The 20333-nt window shown below is 45.8% G+C and overlaps 1 protein-coding gene across 1 annotated transcript in view; it reads left to right on the top strand.

Moving 5' to 3' along the window:
* The window catches only part of LOC122941205 (transmembrane protein 150A-like), a 123168-nt gene that overhangs the window by 23754 nt on the left and 79081 nt on the right, over positions 1 to 20333 (top strand). Inside the window, exon 2 of the mRNA XM_044298269.1 lies at positions 13825 to 13872. Coding sequence (XP_044154204.1) covers positions 13825 to 13872 — 48 coding nt within the window. The remainder of the gene's footprint in view (positions 1 to 13824; positions 13873 to 20333) is intronic.

The raw sequence follows: 20333 nt of genomic DNA, 5'->3' as shown, positions 1-20333 counted from the left end.
ATGAATCTGGACATGACATGACATGGACCAAAAATACGGTTGTGTACATGAGGGCTAAAGTAAACGGTGAGGAAACCTCATGATGGGGGGAGGATGGACCCTTTTTCTTATTTTCCTTTTTCTTAGAAACCGGATTTTCCTTCATCAGATCTAAGCTGGAACTTGAACTCCTGTTCCCATTTCAAGGAAATCAGTTTTGGGACTGTTGAAGTTTCGCTACAGAAGACGGATTGTCTATTTTCTTTGCTCTCTTCTCTCTTGCTTTTATTGGACTGGTTTATAGGAGGGGGCCTGAAGAAGGAAGAAAGTAATGTGGGATCCACCCTCTGAATCTGCAGGCAGCTGAACCCCTGATGGCTCTCACCTCTAATAACTTGTGTGAGTGAGTGAGTGGCTGAATATTCCAGAGAGTAACACAGGCTAATAGTTCTCTAATACAATTTCTGCTCTGTACGGGAGGCCTGCGGCTTCCTTCAGATCAAACTTTGGCAATTCATAAAAGGGTATAAAATGTTCTTGCAGGCAATGTGTATCTCTGGAATATCTTGAATGATGAATGAAGAAAAGGCTTTGACAGTCACATGTTTAAGTGCTTGCTAGAAAGGCATAAACAAGATACATTTCTTCCCCGTTTGTTTAATAGCTGCTTTCAAAGGCCTTTCTCTTTCTAGTTTCTTAAAAGGGTTGTCCACCTTCAGAGGACTTTTTGGCCAAATCTGCGGAGACTAGCATACTTGCCTGCTCGGCTCCTTCGGTCCCTAACTGCCAGGCTCTGGTCCTGCTAGTCAACATCCGGTAGGGGGGGGGGGGTCACGTATGCCACTGCAGCCTATAAATTGGCGCAGCAGTGATGTGTCCTCCATGTGTTACAAGAGCCATGACGTGACGCATAGGGGACATGTGCCGCTGCTGCTAGTCATTGGCTGGATATTGATGAGAGGGGGACCCCAAAGCGACAGGTGTGGACTAGCAGAGCTGGAAGCCTGTGGTGGGGAGCATGTATGTAGGCAAGGTGGTGGAGGGGGGTCTCCAGAAGAGGACAACCCCTTTAAGCTAGCCATAGAGAAATACTGACTGAACCAAGCAGTGTATGGGAGTGCCAACGATAGATGTCGGGGAGATCAGGATCAGGTGGTTGAAATTCATCTACCCTATGATTTTTGTTTTTGGGGTGCTAAAATGCTGCCAGAGGTGTCTAGCAGCAGGCTACTCCCCGCTGCCTGTTTAGAACATATGCATGCTCGGCCAAGCTGGCATACACAATTGAGGACTTCTTGCCCAGCAACGCATCATGTATGGCCAAGTGCAATTTCAGTTTGTTGGTATTTGTGTATGTAGCAAAGGCTGGTAAATCGCCCCAAATCTCATGTACGCTTTGCCTTTTCACGCCGTCAGGATTTTGAAATCCGCAGCAGGTCAATTCTTTATGTTGTTCTTATGTGTGGATTTTATCCTTTTCAATGCAAGGACGAGATCTACGGAAAATCCATACTAAGACATTGCATACAGGTAGCCTGAAGGCCTCCATCGTTCAGCTGACCGCTATTAAATGTGTATGCCCAGGTTTACTTCTGGCAGAAAATTTATCTTGTGGAAATTTGCTTTGGCTCTGTACATGTAATCAGCCATGGCAAACAAATAGTTGGATATAATCAAAAGAAAATCATTGTGTAGCAAAGTTTTTATTATTTGGAAGTGAAGTGTACTGGAGGATTGCACGATAAATTTTCTAAAATGGTAATGATTGTTTAGGTTATGGAACAACAGCGCCACATCTGTCCATAGGAATTATCTGGTATTACAGCCTATTCTTCAAGTGAAAGTACTGAGCTGCAGTAACAGATATAACCACTGGACAAGAGTGGAGCTATTTTTGGGCAAATAAAATGTTCAGGTTAATACAACACATGACATTATTTTTTTTTTTGCGCTTTAAAAGGGTTTTTCCTCCAGATAGATCATCAGTTTCTGGTCAGTGAGAGTCTGACACCCGGGACCACCGATAATTAGCTGTTTGAAAAGGCAGCGGCGCTCCGGGGACGACAACACATTCATCGATCACGTGTCCTAGGCACAGCTCGGCCCCATAGAAGTGAATGGTGCTGAGCGCGATACCAAGCACAGCCGCTATACAATGTACGGTTCTCTGCATGGTGCGCACGGACTAGGCTGCGGCGCCCACAGGACCAAACAGATGATCGATGGTGGTCCCCAACGATCAGAAGATAGGACATCAGTATTAATTTCTCAAAAACTTTAATTTTTTTATGAAAGGATATCTTTTCACCTACAGTCATAAAACAACGGATACCATATATGTAGATCTTTCTCTGTATTCTTGTCTAGCGAATTGTTTACTTAATTGATGCTCTTTGAGTCCAGCCACTATTGACTAGGTTTGGTTGTTTGAAAAGTGTCTTCCGCATCCATTACTTGAGTCATAGGATTCCCTGATTGCTATTTAGCCTCCTATTGAACTCAGCAAAAAAGCATCTTGTACATCTAAATGGGGAAAACTGGTAATGTACTGGCGGAGAGCTGGATCACTCCCAGGCCCTCGTAGTGTTTGTTCATGTCCCTAGGGAGACCAGGATTCACTGAAGTTCTTACGCCTTCTCCATTGCCAACTTGCTCATTTTTAATACCGTTCTCATTCACTTACATACTTTACAGTGTTTTATTTTTTTCTTGCATGTTCTATATTAACATTTGAGTAGGAATCTGCATATTATGTACAGAAAATGTATTCACTTTTTTTTTTTCTTTTACTGATTGAATGGTAATAACCGAACAAATAACTGAGGTGTGAACTTGGCCTAACCAGGATTATCATTTTAATCCAAGAACCGTTTTACTAGATTTAGTACATTCATATGTAGCTACATGTACACACAATTCATAGATAAATTCGAGCAAATATAAGCACTGGATCATGGATGTTCACTGTGGTGAGCGTATCATTTATAAGGTAGATGGGAGAGAACTGAACAAGTGCCACTTATATCTGTATCTAGGGTGTTTGGGGTGGTCTGCTTGTTTCTCACTATACAGAGACTGGAAATCTGAAAACTGGCATGGCGCTAAATCAGTGGAGTACCATAAATGGTTGCAGACCACCTAGTTACTATGGGGCCAAATGGCCCCATCCCCTTTCCAATACTATAAAGGAGTCCCTTTACTCATCTATAGAGTCAGCAGTCTGACATGAATATGGGGGGAGTCTTAAGCATTCTGGAGTTTGAAGACACCCTGATATATTTAACTTTTATTAATCTTTTTGCCAGATTATATGGGAGGTAGAAACCTTAATAAAAATATATATAACCATATATTTCCTCACCATATTGTGTGGGAAGGGCAATTCTGACCTCTGCTACAAAGCTCCATGATTTGTGTAGGCCTTGTGATTTTTGTAATATTAAAGTGGTTATCCGATTTCCCCCCCCCCCCCCCCCCCCCCATCCCGGGTCCCCCTGTTTACAATATACTTACCAGCTCACCGACACCCACATTGCTCCGGATCCCACCGCTGGGGGGGGGGGGGGGGGGGTTGCTGCCAATAACAGGCCGCAACAGGGACCAGCCTCCCTAGCATCGCGGGTGATTTTGCTTCGTAATAACTGAGGTATGAACTTGGCCTTAGTGGTATGTTTCCTCCCACAGTTAAAGGCCTCATGCACATGATCTTATGTTTTTTTGCGGTCGGAAAAATAGACATCGGTTGTGGGTATGCCGCCATTTTTTTTTCTCTCACTACTGTTGAAATGTCCTATCCTTGTACACCCAAACGGACGCAAATAGGACATGTTCTATCTTTTTCGCTGGCCGGTGGAATGGACATACGGATGCGGACAGTACAGTGTGCTGTCCGTATTTTGTGCAGCCCCATTGAATTGAATGGTTCCACATCTGATCCACAAGAAATATACTGTTGTGTGCATGGGGCCTAATAGCATTAAATCCTAATGACACACAGCTCTGGCTGGTCCACATGTCACCCCAGCTGTGCGTGACAATATATTTTCCTGAACGTTTCCCATCCCTGCAGGCGTCCTTCCCATTGCTGAACTGTTACTATGTAAGCAATCATAAACCATTACTGCACACTAGACGGAAGGCATTGTGGAGCAGCCATTCCTGACACTCGTAAATGCTCAGATACTATCTCCAGTAGGAGACAGCAAATTTCCATGTTTATATACAGCTGTAGCAGCGAGGTCACCAGACGCCTTGCTATTGGCAGCATCTACATTGTTTGACCCCTTACAGTTAGAATTGTTATAATGGAATTATTGTTGTACTGTCATGTATAGGAAGTGAAATATAACTTTCAAAATGTATGGTCTTGTACACTGTCGTAGTCCGGCTTTATAATTTGTATACATTTTACCTAATTTTATTATTGATGTGACACTGTACAGTTACAGTGCAAAGAAACTGGCGTACCCCATTATACTAACTGATTAAGGCTTCAAGGCTGCTGTGTGAACACTTGAGGAGGTCAGAACTGTGATTCACAGGGCAATTTTTCAGGAATAGATGATTGCTACTGATCTGTCCAGATACCTAAAATTTGGGCCCATCTGCATTGAGGAATGTGGGGCCACTATGTCTTGTGAAGACCTAGACAACCTCTAAAACTACTAAGCTTTGAGTTGGCACTTGTAGGTGACTGAAAGGTTAGTATTGAATATCACTAGTGTGGTCCGAGGTGGTTTAGGGATTAGCAATGTCCCAGGTGGTCCAGAGTGGTTTGTAGTTTAATCCCTGGTGTGGGTGTGGGGGGGGGGGGGGGGAGGGGTAATAAAGAGGTTAATTTTAATAACCCTAGTGTTCTAGACATAGTAATGAAGGGATTCATTACCAAGGTGGTCTAGGGCAGTGGTTCTCAGGGGGTACACGCTGCAAGGTGAGGGTCTACTCAGGACTGCAGTAGCATCCAACAATATTTCATTGCTGGTTGCAAGGGCCTCTCAACATTCAACTGTATCGCTCTCCTCAGGACATTGATACATTTGAATGCTGGAGAGGGGCACAGGAGCCAATGTCTCCCTGGCCAGCCGTTCAGTGTCTGAAGCCTGTCAGAGGATGGTGCACGCAGCAGGATGACGTCATCATCGTAATCACCTCAGCTGGGCTCCCAGCAGGTCAGGAAGCAGACCTGAAGAGGCCTGTATCCTGCACCACATCGCAGACAGCGGCATAACGGTAAGTAGTTGAGTTATCCTTTTGCATTAATACTAATTGGGACATTAGTATTAATGATGGAACTATAAGGTGGCATTTTTTTCCCTACTGGAATGCATTATGAAGACTGTTACTACTGAGGGCACTCTAGGTGGCATTAGTACTACTGGGGGCACTATAGGGGGAATATATAGTATTGGAGCACACTGGTGCTTTAATACTATGGGGGGCATTATGGTAGGATTCTTAACTATTGAAAGGTACTGTTGTGGGCTTTATTACTACTAAAGCACTGTAGGGGCGCCATACCACTTGTGTGCGTTATTGCTAGGGATGAGCGAACTTCTGGTTTCAAGTTCGGGATATCTAAGAATTCTGTTATGGATTCCGCTACCACGACCGTGGTAGCGGAATCTATAACGGAATTTCTTAGATATCCCGAACCTTGTACACCGAACTTGAAAACAGAAGTTCGACCAACATTAGCTATTGCAGTTCTGCCCCATTGACTCTAATAGAGCCAAGCTGCAATCCCCGGACAGGGGTGGTGATGTTTTTGGAGAACTACTTATTCATTAAAAAAACAAAGAAACACACCCATAGGGTTCATGCACGGCATCGGCGGTGTGGACTCTGTATCCCTTTGAATGGATCCACAAGATGCAGAGCGGAAGCACTATGGAGCGCTTCAGTGGGATTTCAGACAGTGCGATGTTCTATTTATTTTTTGTGTTGCAGACTGAATCTTGTGGGTCGCGAACCCATTGAAGTGAATAGGTCCGCAAACAGCGGCCACAAGGGTGGTGCCTATGCATTGCAGGCCGCTATTCACGGTCCATGGCACGTGGTGCACACGTTCATGTGCATAAGCCCTTAAACTATGCCACAGAACTCTGTAAAAAAAAAAAAAAAAAGACCCAGAACAATAGTTTAGGATTAAAAACACGTTCACTTTTTGTGGGCGTTTTGGTATATTGCCTACTGGCAGCTTTAACAATTCGCTCAATATATCACTCTACACTTAGTGTGAATAGTTACAGTTGCCAGTACGCAACAAATAGTGTTACAAAAGATTGACAGACTTATCGTGCTTTAAAAGTTGTTTTCCAGCCAGATTATTATTATTATATTTTTTTTTTTATTGCCCACACCCACCAATCCCCTGTCGCTCCTGTTCTAACGCTTCCTTGGTCCCCCCACCAGTCTCCAGTCCTGGTCCCTCTCTATACAGACATGATGCAGCAGCTTCACATGTTTGCTACACTTAAAGGGGTTATCCAGATCCATATTTTTCTCTTTCCCTGTTCTTCCCTTGTCAGGCACTGCAGCTTACTAATGCTGTCCTTGCCACTTGAGAGTGGCAGGGGAGGGATAGGAAAATAAAAGAGGGGAGAGCAGCGCTCATTGGCGGGACCGCTAGATATTGGGGAAGCGTGCTAACCACGAAGGGCTCATGCACACCACTGTGCCGTTTTTTGCAGATCTGCAAAAACGGATGCCGCCCGTGTGCCTTCCGCAATTTGCGGACCGGAACAGGAGGCCCATTATAGAAGTGCCTATTCTTGTCCGCAAAACGGGCAAGAATAGGTAATGCCTCATAATTTAATGGTTCCGTATACGGAATAAAAATACGGCCCGTATATGGAACGCAAAAAAAAAAAAAAAACTTTGTGTGCATGAGCCCTTAGTGTTGTGCTGGGAGCGCAACACCCAAAACAGCTTGTAGAATATCAGTATGCCGTTGCTGCCAGGGATCTCCCTATAGGCACGGAAGTGCACAGTCAAGAACAGTAGTTGGAGGGCTGGGGATCAGCTGCGGCGCAACTGGGTATGTCCAGGATGACAAATGTAGAACAGTAAAGTTTATTGATTGTTTCAAAGAGGCACTATTTTTTTCTGTGTAACTCCGGAGATCAAGAGAGTGGTCACATGACTACGCCCTCTGACATCACGACCAGGCCTCCCATGATGGCCTCTATTAGAATCCCCGCCCAAATGGTCGTGATGTTAGACCCTTGTGATCTTGCAATGTGCAGAGTCCTCTGCTTGTCAGATTGAAGCTGTGTGGAAGGAAACATTAGGAAGAATGATAGAGGGTGTAGTGGGCAGAGTTTTCAGTCCAAGGAAGGGTGTAGTGGGCGTTTTACGTTTCTGGCTGATTTTGCAGCACACAGCACTATGGGAAGTGTTATGGCTGTTGCTCATCTACACCCTCAACCTGGAAGTTCAGGATGTGAACGGTGGAGCACAGAGGAAGCACGGAGATTGGAGTGAAGACGGGTACACAATTATGCTGTGTAGGACAATAAACAAGGTCATGGGCGGATTGGCCATATACTTTACAGGGAGATTCCCAGGGGGGCACCAAAGCTCCCCTCTATGCCACTGGCTGAGTACATAATAGGCTATCAGTGGTAATTAACACTGTGGGAATTAAGTACTCATGTACCTGGCCAGAGACCGCACATGTCCTTCTGAATTCAACTATGGCCCACATCTCACCTCCTGCTCCGTAGCATAGTCAGAGACAACTGGACAAGGAGGCGAACAGAAAATGGCATCTATTGATGGCCACCATATAGGGGCTGCTTTTGTTACCCTGCCTCCTGTCAATTTAGACAATCCTTCAACATGGGGCCTCTTAGTTTTTTTTTCCCAGGGCCACTTTAAGTTCCCAATCTGCCCCTGGACGAGGTTTACACAGTTAAATGACATTTTTTAGGATCCTGCAGAACCCTTTAAGGTGACCATGCACATTAGATAGAAGTGGGTCGATGGCTGAACAAACCTGTAGACAAATGCCTGGTGAGCAGTCATTACACTGATGCAGCCATATGCATTTTAGTCCATAATAGCTGTTATTCATACTGGTCATACAATGACTTCAGGAAATAGCCGAATAATCTTTATGGGAATGTTATTTATTGGAACGTTCATGGACTAGTGCATATCAGATGACGTTTTTACAAATGGGCAACTTCTTTCCAGATTGATGACAGTGAGGGAGATTTATTTAAACTGTTGTTAAAGGGATTTTCCAAGACCTATAATGCACCCCATATGCCTGGGCTTCTCACACAGATAGTACTTACCTCGCCTCCATCTGTGTGAGGGGCCCAAGCATATGGGAGGCATTTTAGATCTTGGAAAATCCCTTTAAGAAAAGCTGTCATAGTTGCCTATAGCAACCAATCAGATTCCACCTTTCATTTTCCAAAGGCGCTCTGAAAAATGATAGGTGGACACTGGTTGCTATGGGCATCTGCACCAGTTTTGATAAATCTCCCCCACTGCTTGTGCCATCGATTGGCTGAAACGATTGTTCTCTGCTAAATTTGACTCTTAGGATCTTTTTAAAAGGTTTGGATAAAGGTTAGATTTTTGTAAAATGTGAACGTTTAGAGCTGTTTTCTAGGATTTATTTTTTTCAGGAGTATTAGATAATATTTCAATTCTTGAGGGAGGGCAACGGAAAGATGATATGAAGGAGCCTGTAATGTCCTATCTTGTTCCATTGCAGATAGAGCATTCTGTTAAAATTCTGTTGGACAGCGATTTATTAATGCGTCCATGGCATGGAATCTGTCATAGAACCATCTGCCTAAAAATATCAGTGTAATGACTTAATGTACTGATCACAAGAGGAGGTGAAGGATGCTCCTCATACAGGAAGAGCATGCAGTCGGCGTGAATACAAGGCTACCTTGTCTGAAGGGGGGAGAAGGGAGCAAGCTGCTACCAGACACCTGTGGTGCTGTGTATCTTCCTTGAGGACAAAGGAGTGGGCATGTTGAAGTCCAATTGCTCAGTTCTTCTTTCCCTGACATCTGCCGTGAGAATATGGGGGCCCCCATGCACATTAGATGGTTCGCTGGTCATACTGAAATGAGTAGGTTGGAAGTTGGACAAATATGTTTTTTTTTATTTTATTTTATTTTATTCTAGATAAATACCTTTACTTGCGGGGTACTGCCACCCTGCCTGTTTTTTTTTTGTTTTTTTTATCGCTCTTACGCCCCACTGTAAACCCCCCCCCCCCACACAGTTTTCCCGCTCAGTATGACAATTCTCCCTGGCTGTGAAGCTCTTCGCTGTGATTGGATCGCGGCATAACCCGGGAGAAGAACACTCCCATTGAGAAGCCCTGACGTCCCCTTCTCCCTGTAGCGATGCTCAGTATTAACAGGGGGGCACAGTGGGGTGTAGGAGCGATATTTTAAAAAAAACAGGCAGGGTGGCAGCATCAGCATAGTAAAGGTATTTATCTAGAATAAAAAAAAAATACATGAAAGTTCCTCTTTAACATTGCTTTTTATCATTTATCTGTAGGCTTAAAGGAGTTGTCTGGCCATTTAATAAAAATAAATAAATGGCTCCACGTGGTATAAAATAAGAGACACACCAGTGCCTTTCATATATAGCTTCTGTTTTACATGTTGCCAAATTCTCAATTTCTGTAGTCTTATGCCAGGTGGCGTGACAACAAAGAGAGCTTCAAGGAGACAGGTGAAAGGGATAGACTGCAGAGGGCTTTATTCGTGCAGGCATGTTTCATCGTCCCCTCATTGCCTGGTGAGATTTCTCAGTCTTTACGGGTAGAGAGCTGTTGCCGAAATGCTTCTGAGTCCTTTAGAAATGGTGTGCTGAGATCCTCTGAATTGGAAGTAAAGAGGACCTCTAGCCTTACTACTTGCATCCGTCTTGTAATAGCAATTCGGGAGCATCTATTCTTATGACCCCCTTTATTATTCTTACTAGAAGTTGGTAGGAGTTTGCAATGAAGGTCCAGCTGGGTATTTCTAATTTGGGGTATGTCCATGCACAGTCTCACAGTATCCAATCAGTACTGCCAGTGTCAGACTGTGCAGGAACCACTGCCCTTTCCCAACTAGTAACACCCAGCTGGACCTTCATTGCTAACCGGTGGCAATTCATTCATAGCTTCTAGTAGGAATCATACGACATAGTCCTAAGAATAGATGCTGCAGAATTGTATAACATGGGGGGTGCAAGTAGTTACTAAAACTGACATGTCAGGAGAGGTCACAGGTCCTTTGTATTATGCCTCATCTCCCAGGAACAAAGGATTCAGCAAGTTGAGATCCGTCTTCCTCGTAAACTATCTGCCAGAGGTTCTGGTGGTTAATTCACTGAAAGAGTTTAAAAGGAGCCGGGATACCATTCTAAATGTACAAGTGTTAGAAGTGATGAGTCCTAAATTACTAGAGAAGGATCATGGACCCAGTGAGTTATTCTGATTGTCAGAAAGTCTTGCTATGACTTTTGTCTGCTCCGTGTGCTCGGCGTTATTGGTGCAGGTTAAACTATGTAGTATATTTTTATGATATCCCTGATTTATGTTTAGGGACTTAGGGATGTCAGCAGCCTATTTTCTTGTCTGCAGCGAGCAGTACATGCCTTGTGGGGAATCCAGCCCTTAACACTGGCTCCTGCCATTAGTGCAGCACATGGTACTATGGAAAATCCAACCCTGAACATTTCCTCTTTTTTTTTTCGACGCAAGTTCTAAGTTCAAGAAGGTCCTGGTTGCCCATTTTAAAGGTAATATCACTCGTGGTACTAGGTATAGGTTTTAGATTTCTGGAGATGCTACTTTCACACTAGCGTTTTGGTTTCCGTTTCTGAGATCCGTTCAGGGCTCTCACAAGCGGTCCAGAACGGATCAGTTTTTCCCTTAATGCATTCTGAATGGATAGGGATCCGGCTCCCTTCCGTCTCGATTCCGCTCTGGAGGCCGATGCCAAGATGCTGCCTGCAGCGTTTTGGTGTCCGTCTGACGAAACTGAGGCAAATGGATCCGCCCTGGCACACAATGTAAGTCAATGGGGACGGATCCGTCCCCCCATTGACTGCCATTGGTGTTCAAGACTGATCCGTTTGGGCTATGTTAAAGATAATACAAACGGATCCATGCATGTGGCTGTATTATCTGAACGGATGCGTTTGTGCAGATCCATGACGGATCCGCACCAAACGCGAGTGTAAAAGTAGCCTTATTCAGTCTGGTGGTATTTTTTTCCTCTGATGTGGGGCAGTTGGCACCTGCCTCATAAGGGTTTTTGACTTCCTTTCGGATCAGCACAGTAGAATTATATGCCGGATCTCTATTTTTCACCCATGTCAAATATGTAACTGGGTAATGGGATGTCTTACATTTTTCCAGTGATTGGTGAACTCTTACTAATTCAGTAATTGGCAAAACTACTTAGATTTTTTTTTACTTTCATAAGATACTGTGGCATAATGAAAGGTTCTTGGTTTGATATTGATCACCTATCCTCAGGATAGGTCATTAGTATCTGGTGGGGGTCCGGCTCCCAGCACTATTGCCAATTAGCAGTTTTTAAGGAGTCATTGTGCTGCTCTCTTCTCCCAGACCAATTGACTTGTATGGGACTGAGCTGCAAATAGGCCATGTAACTGATGACCATGACATCATTGGCCTAGGACAGTGATGGCTAACCATGGCACTCCAGCTGTGGTGAAACTACGACTCCCAGCATGCTCCATTTATTTCTACAGAGTTCTGAGACCAGCCAAGCAAGGGAGGCATCTTTGGAGTTGTAGTTTTACCACAGCTGGAGTGCCAAGGTTAGCCATCACTGGCCTAGGAGGAAGCCACAATATCGAACTCCTGGAAAACCCCTTTAATTCACCATAGTATTGTTATTTCCACAACTGTAATTTAACAATAGCCAAAATCCAATCAAACAATTTCTCACCATGCCCAAAACAGTGTCCTGCATGTAACTCCTATGTGTATTGATAGGGGATAACTTGTACCAACTGGAATACCCCTTTGAATAAGGGCAGGTCTTAAAGAGTTAAACAGTTCTAATAACTAATTGCATTCCCCATGAAATAATCATTATGGAGCATCTATTTTTTAGCAGTGGTTGCCATGTGGCACTTCACCAACTTAGAGTAGGTACCCACCCGTGGAGGCAGCCTTGGTGTGGTGAGTGGGCCTATGCATTTTGATCAAAACGTATACTAATGCCTCGTGTACGCTATTTAGATTAGGGCTTGGTATACTATTATTTACACTGAGAAACAATATGAATTGTGCCGAGAAACAATAATAGATCACTGCATAGCATGGGGATGTGCGACCCATGCTATTTTCTTTTTTTGGGCTGTTTACAATACCATTTACGGTTCTCATGCCCTTTTCTATATGTAGATGGTAAAATACTATTTACAGTTTGTAGACTGGTTGATCCTTTTGTCCTCTTTCCTTCCTATCCTAGAGAGGCACAGCTTTCCTGTTGTTCCTGAAGAATGGTCATCTGGCCTCCGTTATTGTGTGCCTGATGTTAGTGTAGGAATTCCAGGGCAACATTCATCTTTCATGTCAATCAGTTGATTTTTTAAATTAAAAGTTATAGTAAGCCAGGAACATTCCTGTGACCACAACTACTGCAGATTTCTGGGAAACTTAAGTTCTGCCTGTTTTCATAGGAATGTGAGGGCTGTGAGGATACCCTAAGTTGTGCAAAGGGAAAAAGTTGCCTGGTGATACGGTTCAAAATCTGTAGTAAATAAGACGTGCACGCTTAGGACCTTCCCTCAACACTAATAAAAGTAGGAGCTGTCTGGAAGAAAGTGACTGATCTCCTGCAACTTAACCCAGAAGAGTGAGCAGTATCACCATGGTTAAAAGAAAATATTTTTATGTGAGTCCCCTAAACCACCACCATAAGAGTCAGACTGGCCAACCAGAGTAACAGAGGATCCTCTGGTGGGCAGAGGCTCTGATACCATAGTAGACCCAAAGGTTGTGGAGAAAAAAAAAAACACCTGGAGACAGTAAATTACCACTAGAGACTTTATTGATGATATGGGGGTTGGGCCCTGTGAATAATTTGCTCTGGTGGGCCCAAGGAACCCCAGTCTGACCCTGACCACCATGGTGTCCTACCACTGGGGAATTTGTAGACACCTCTGTAGAAATTCAGTTTCGGCACTATATAAAGTTATACTGTAGTATGTGCTTTTGGATAATTATGGTTATATAGACATGGGGATATTGCTCCTATCCTGAAGAGACACAGTACGATCTTCAGACACTCTTCTAGGCTTGATCCAAGACTCCTGGCCATACACATTAGCAAGATCTCTGACAAATGCTCCGCTCTTGGCCAAATGTTCGCATGTGTTTTGGATAGGGGAGTAAGCCACTGCTAGACACCTCTAGGGGAAAAAAATATCTTCCCTATGAGCAAAAAAGGCATTTAGTCTTCCAACACCTTCCACTTTGGGAGTGCTATATTGGGCAAATCGTGCAACTACAAGAAGTTGTAAAGTTCAACAGGGTAGAGAATTCCCACAGCCTGTACGGTCACCAACATACCAAAGGCCTAGTGGCACAAATTCTGTTGAAAGGTAAGTGGTAAAGGGCCTCTTGTTGCTGTTCTTTGGGACTGTCCAGATCTGGGACCAGTGTAACTGGAGTATCACGGTGCTTGCCAGTTTATTCATGGGACTTGTGATGTCTTTTATAACATCTAAAACTAGGATGAGGAAAACTAGATTGTTGGAAAACTGTCAGATACTTGTACATAGCCTAAACATCTGCACATTACTAAGCTAATATCTGTACATCTTGTGTTGCAGGTATGCCATGGCATTGTCCAACAACCACATTTGCCCTGTGTCAAACTGGTAAGAATGATGTTCTACTGTACCAGATTTATAACTTGCTTGTCTTTATTACCATAACGGATGTTTAGTGATAAGCCTCAAAAGTTATGTTCTTTGGAGGGTTAGTTCAAAATGCAATATGGCTACTAACTGTTCATTGGATTGTTTTTCATGCTTGTTTAAATAATGTGCTGCTTTTTCTGTCTTGCTAAACGTAATCTCTGAGATGATAGCCAAACATTTTAATAATGTCTAATGCCATCCTAAATGTAAAGGTGACCCATTCTGTCTTCCTGGCAAGGGTAGACAAGATATTGTGATGTCAAATGTGGACCATCCATGGTGCCTTCTTTCAAGGTGGGTCGCCATTGGTCAGAACCACAGTACATCACGTATGTCTGGTCCCTCTTCTTCCTACAAGCCAGTCACAGAATTGCAGCCTTTGTACAGAACACCGCCATTGTTCACACTACAGGTGTAACTCCAAACATGGGGCATTTTTGTGAAAGATCAGATTGTATTTTGTTTGTTTAGCCCAGCTTTTCTTCTTAAGAAGAATGTGTTTGGCATTTGTGTCTCTCTCTGTTCGAGACCTCTTACCTTATATGACCTCACCAACAGCAACCCTGTTATCTTGTACTATTTTTATGAAGTGATAATCCAGCAACATAAAACAACTTTGATTATGTTGGCTGCCATCCTCTAATTTCAAGGGAAGGCTTACATGACAGAATTATGGAATTGTATTTGAGATGCATATAAACATTGGGCCCTTTAGACAGACTAGATAGAAATAAGTGTAAGGGTTGGTTCAAGATCTGTGTAATGCTTCAGATTTCTTGTTATAAGGTGGCTGACCATAATCCTAGTGACTGGGACCATCTTTGGATCTGTTATCTCTGTGGTCTCCAGTCTGTGGCTCTTGCCATACAAATTTCCCTTATATGTTCTGATTCACTTAGTTTTTAAAATCTCTGCTTTCTGTCATTCAGAGATCTTGAATGCTCATCAAACTGTTTAGTGGTATCCCAGCACTAGAACCCCTCAGAGGCCACGGCCAATAACAACTATGGCTTTCTGAAGTCCCTCAGACCTGTCCTGTTATGGCACCTAGTACACACTGTCTGTCAGGATGTAATAGAATGCCGTATAAAAATATATTATATTGGGGATTCGCTTTGGTAGGCAGGTTAGCGGACGCAGTATAGAGGCAATCACAAAGTCTTTACCTAAACAGTTCAGTGTTTATTCACACAGAAGGCAAAACAAAATGACAGTTCGCAGTTTTGGTGTTTGTTTACACCATGCAGAGTCCACAGAACAAAAACATTCACCGTGTTAGGCTACTTTCACACTAGCGTTCGGGCGGATCCGTTCTGAACGGATCCGCTCATAATAATGCAGACGGAGGCTCCGTTCAGAACGGATCCGTCTGCATTATTTTTAGCATAGAACAGCTAAGTGTGAAAATAGCCTAGTACGGATCCGTCCAGACTTTCAATGTAAACTCAATGGGGGACGGATCCGCTTGAAGATTGAGCCACATTGTGGCATCTTCAAACGGATCCGTCCCCATTGACTTACATTGAAAGTCTGGACGGATCCGCACGGATCCGCACGCCTCCGCGCGGCCAGGCGGACACCCGACCGCTGCAAGCAGCGTTCAGCTGTCCGCCTGTCCGTGCGGAGGCGAGCGGAGCGGAGGCTGAACGCCGCCAGACTGATGCAGTCTGAGCGGATCCGCCTCCATTCAGACTGCATCAGGGCTGGACGGCTGCGTTCGGGTCCGCTCGTGAGCTCCTTCAAACGGAGCTCACGAGCGGAAACCCGAACGCTAGTGTGAAAGTAGCCTTAGCAGTTTTTCATCAGCGGTCCCCAGCAGGCTTTAGAAGCCTGTTTTCCAGCATGCGGCTCTCGGCTCTTTTGCACAGCACACATGTTCAGATCCCAAAACGCAGAAACCCCCACAGCTTCACTGTGAGATGCAGGATAATCCACCCCACCTAACAGTGCTGACTGCTTTTTATAAGCCTCCCAAGACCGAGCCTGAAACGTGGGGAGTAGTCACCCACCCAGCACTTTGGCTACTCCCAGTAAGAGCCGTCCCGGATCAGCTTTACAGCCGTACTAAACAGCTGAAGTGTCTGACTGCAATCTGCAATACTGACACTTCAGGGGAAAAAACTGCCAGGAACCTCGGTGACACGTACTGACCATCAATGATGGCCCCTTGTTTCTTTCTACATACTCTCCCCTCTTTGTTCAACCATGAGGGGGTGTACACACATTAAACAGTGTACCCGGGACAAGGCATCCGCGTTTCCTAGTAACTGGCTTGCCCTGTGTTCCACCGAAAATTTGAAATTCTGCAAAGACGGAAACCACCGGGTGACCCGAGCATTTTTGTCCTTGGCCTGGCACATCTATTTGAGAGGTGAGTGGTCGTTCACCAGATTAAACTTTCTCCCCAACAAATAATAGCGGAGAGACTTGATAGCCAGGCACTCTTTCTCCACTATACTATACCTGGTTTCGGCTGGGGTGAGCTTCAGGCTGAGGAAGACAATGGGATGCTCCTCCCTGTTGACAGTACAGCACCCAGACCTACCTCTGAGGCATTAGTCTGCACTATAAACTCCCTTTTGAAGTGGGGCATCGCCAAAACTGGGGACCCACACAGGGCCGGCTTCAAAGCGGAGGAAGCCTTTTCCGCCTGCTCGTTCCTGTGGACCGTCGCTGACTTGCATCCCTTCAAAAGGCCTGTCAATGTCAATGCGGCGACTGTAGCAAAGTGGGGGACGAACCTCATATAGTACCCCGTCATTCCCAGGAACGACTTTACTTGCCGAGTAGTGACAGGTCGGGGCTAATTCCGAATTGCCTCAATTTTGTTCACCTGAGGTTTGATAATTCCGCGCCCAATTACATACCCCAGCCAGTTACTTGGTCTCTTCTAACCCTATTGCACACTTTTTGGGGTTAGCAGTTAAGCCAGCCTTCCTAAGGGAGTTCACTACTTCCTCTACTTTAGGTATTTGACTTTCCTAGTCGGTACTTTGGATAACGATATCGTCCAGGTACGCCGAAGCATACCGACAATGTGGACTGAGTACAATGTCCATTAGCCTTTGAAACGTGGCGGGAGCGCCATGTAGACCAAAGAGTAATACCTTGTACTGATACAGCCCCTCTGGTGTGATAAAAGCTGTTTTTTGCCTTGGCAGCCTCCGTCAAGGGTACCTGCCAGGTGAGGTCCAACACAAAAAAATACCAGGCTTGGCCTAACTTCTCAATAAGCTCATCCACTCGGTCATGGGATATGCATCAAACTTGGAAACCTCATTAAGTTTGCTGAAGTCGTTGCAGAATTGTAATGTCCCGTCCAGCTTGGGTATTAAGACTATTGGACTGACCCATTCACTTCTTGACTCCTCGATGACACCTAACTATAACATCAGCTGCACTTCTTCTGAGATGGCTTGTCGCCGCAACTCGGGTACCCGGTATGGTTTCAACCGGATTCTGGCCTGAGGCTCAGTGATGATGTCATGTCAGATGATAGAAGTGCATCCAGGGAGGTACGAAAACACATCCCTGTTTCTGCTGACAAACTTCCTGACTTCATGAGTCTGTTTAGAGGAAAGGTTATCGGCAATCTTTACTGTGGCAACTGCTTCCCTTGTATCAGACCGCGGGACTGGAAACTCTACCCCCAGAAAACCAGGCCGGGCGCTGTTGTCCGTACTGGTCTCCCTATCTTTCCACGGTTTCAACAGGTTTACATGGTACACCTGCTCCGGCTTTCTCCCCCCAGGCTGGAGTACCTTGTAGGTGACCTCCCCAACTTTTTCGAGCACTTCGTAGGGACCCTTCCACCTAGCCAGGAACTTACTGTCCACCGTTGGCACCAGAACAAAGACCCGATCTCCCGGGTTAAAATTCCGAACCCGAGCCTGGCGATTATAGACCCTACCCTGGGCTCCTCCATATGTTCACTAACCAGCGGCAACACTGTCTCCATCCGCTCTTGCATTTGAGTGACATACTCAATCACACTTTTCTGCGGTGTGGGTTGTTGTTCCCACTCCGCTTTGGCTATGTCCAACAACCCACACCGATGTCGACCATACAGCAGTTGGAAGGGTGAGAACCCCGTAGATGCCTGGGGCACCTCTCGCATTGCGAAGTTGAGATAGGGCAGTAGCAGATCCCAATCTCTTCCATCTTTAGACACCACCCGCTTTAACATGTTTTTCAAAGTTTGAATAAACCTTTCTACCAGGCCTCCGTTTGCGGGAGATAGACGTCCGCCCGCAACTGTTTGATATGTAGTAGTTTACGGAGTCCCCTTATGACTTTTGACATAAAAGGGGTCTCCTGGTCGGTCAGAATTTCTTTAGGTAGGCCCACTCGGGAAAACATCTCCACTAACTCTTTTGCTATGAGTTTGTCTCAGCTGCACCGCCTCCGGGTATCGAGTGGCATATTCCAGGACTACCAAGATGTTTTAGTGCCCTCTAGCGGACTTCGGTACTGGGCCTATGAGATCCATAGCGATCCGCTGGAATGGAACCTCAATAATCGGGAGAGGGACCAGGGGACTACGGAAATGTGGTTGAGGACTGGTTATTTGGCAGGTTGGGCAAGACTTGTAATACTCTTCCACCTCTCTGAACAGACTGTGCCAGTAAAACCGCTGTAGAACCGAGTCCTGCGTTTTCTGCTGGCCCAGGTGTCCCCTAAGAACATGTTGTGGACTAACTCCAACATGCTTGCAATACACCTTGTGCACCACCAACTGTTCAATATGCTCACCCCATAGTTGATTTACCCGATACAGCATATCATGTTGAACCACAAAACGGGGGAGCATAGACTCGGCCCCCGGTTGTTGCGGCTCACCCTCAACTACTACCACATTTCCCCAGGCTCGAGATAGAGTTGGGTCCTGGTGCTGTGCTGTACCAAAATTATCTCCGGAGACGTTAAGGTCTGCCAACTCCGGACCCAGCGGCAAGTCCTCCACGTCTCCCACCATCACACTTAGCTGGGTTGTCTCCTCCTCTTCCACCGAAGTGGCGGCCACCCCTATCGCTGGGCCTTCGGTCTCAGATTCCCAGGGTGCTGGTCTCCCCCCTGAGCCGTGCCACTCTTCTAGGGTTATCCTAGCCGGGGAAGTCTCTCCCAATTATTAGTTCATAATGTAACTTTGTGGCGACTGCCACCTCATGAGTCCACCTGCCGGCCACCGTGGATAGTCACCAGGGTGGTGGGATAGTCCTTTAAGTTTCCATGGATGCACACAACGCTGACTTTTCGGCCAGTAAATTCAGCGGGCTACGCCAGGGCATCTCTTACCAGAGACACCAGGCTCCCCGAGTCCAGCAGTGCCACTGCCAGGGTATCTCCCACTTGTACCTGGCACAGGTGACCATTGTCTATTGTCTCGGGGGTATTGGTGGCACACAGCCTCCTGGCATACATTGAGGGGTGGTAGCCAAAGTTAGTGTCCATGGGTTCCCCCCGATGGGGACAGTCGGCCCTTATGTGACCAGACTCTTGACACCTCCAACAGACCAGTGGAGCTGGGTCTGTAGGGAGTATATCCCGAGCGTGTTTTGCTGGCACTAGCCCCCTGGTCGAGGGTGGAGATTTCCGGGGTTTAACTGGCCCCCTCCCAAAAGAACCACCCTGTAGATTTCTGGTGGCCTCATAGCGCTCCACCAGGTCGACCATCTCAAGGGCATTACCAGGAGACACCTGGCCGATCCAGTGCTGGAGAGGGTATGGCAAAGCCCTCCAGAACTCATCCGCCAACTGACAGTCCAGCATAGCAGTGGGACTCAGTACGTCAGGCTGCAGCCATTTTTGCAACTGGTGTAGCAGATCATAATACTGCGGTCTTGCGGGTTTAGCCAGGTTAAATTCCCATTGATGCACCCGCTGGGCCCGGACCAACACATTCACGCCCAGTCTTGCCAGAATCTCACCTTTTACAGTCGGGTAGTCGACCGCTTGCACATCTGGAAAGTCAAAAAACACCTGGGGTCCGGATGCCAGGAACGGAGCAACGACCTCAGCCCATTGGTCTCGGGGTAGCTTCTCCCTCACGGCCACCTTTTCGAACACCGCCAGATAGGTCTTAACGTCGCCTGCAGGGGTCATCTTGGAGATCACCGCACGGACAGCTTTCCGGGCATCGTGGACGTTCGGAGACTCTCCTGCAAAAGCAGCTAAGTAAAGAAAAACGAGTGGCCATCATTACTTTAAGAAATGAAGTTCAGTCAGTCCGAAAAATTGGGAAAACTTTGAAAGTGTCCCCAAGTGCAGTCACAAAAACCATCAAGCGCTACAAAGAAACTGGCTCACATGCGGACCGCCCCAGGAAAGGAAGACCAAGAGTCACCTATGCTGCGGAGGATAAGTTCATCCGAGTCACCAGCCTCAGAAATCACAGGTTAACAGCAGCTCAGATTAGAGAC

The sequence above is a fragment of the Bufo gargarizans genome, chromosome 6, assembly GCF_014858855.1.
Source record: "Bufo gargarizans isolate SCDJY-AF-19 chromosome 6, ASM1485885v1, whole genome shotgun sequence".
Lineage (NCBI taxonomy): Eukaryota > Metazoa > Chordata > Amphibia > Anura > Bufonidae > Bufo > Bufo gargarizans.
This window is presented reverse-complemented; position numbering and strand designations above follow the sequence as displayed.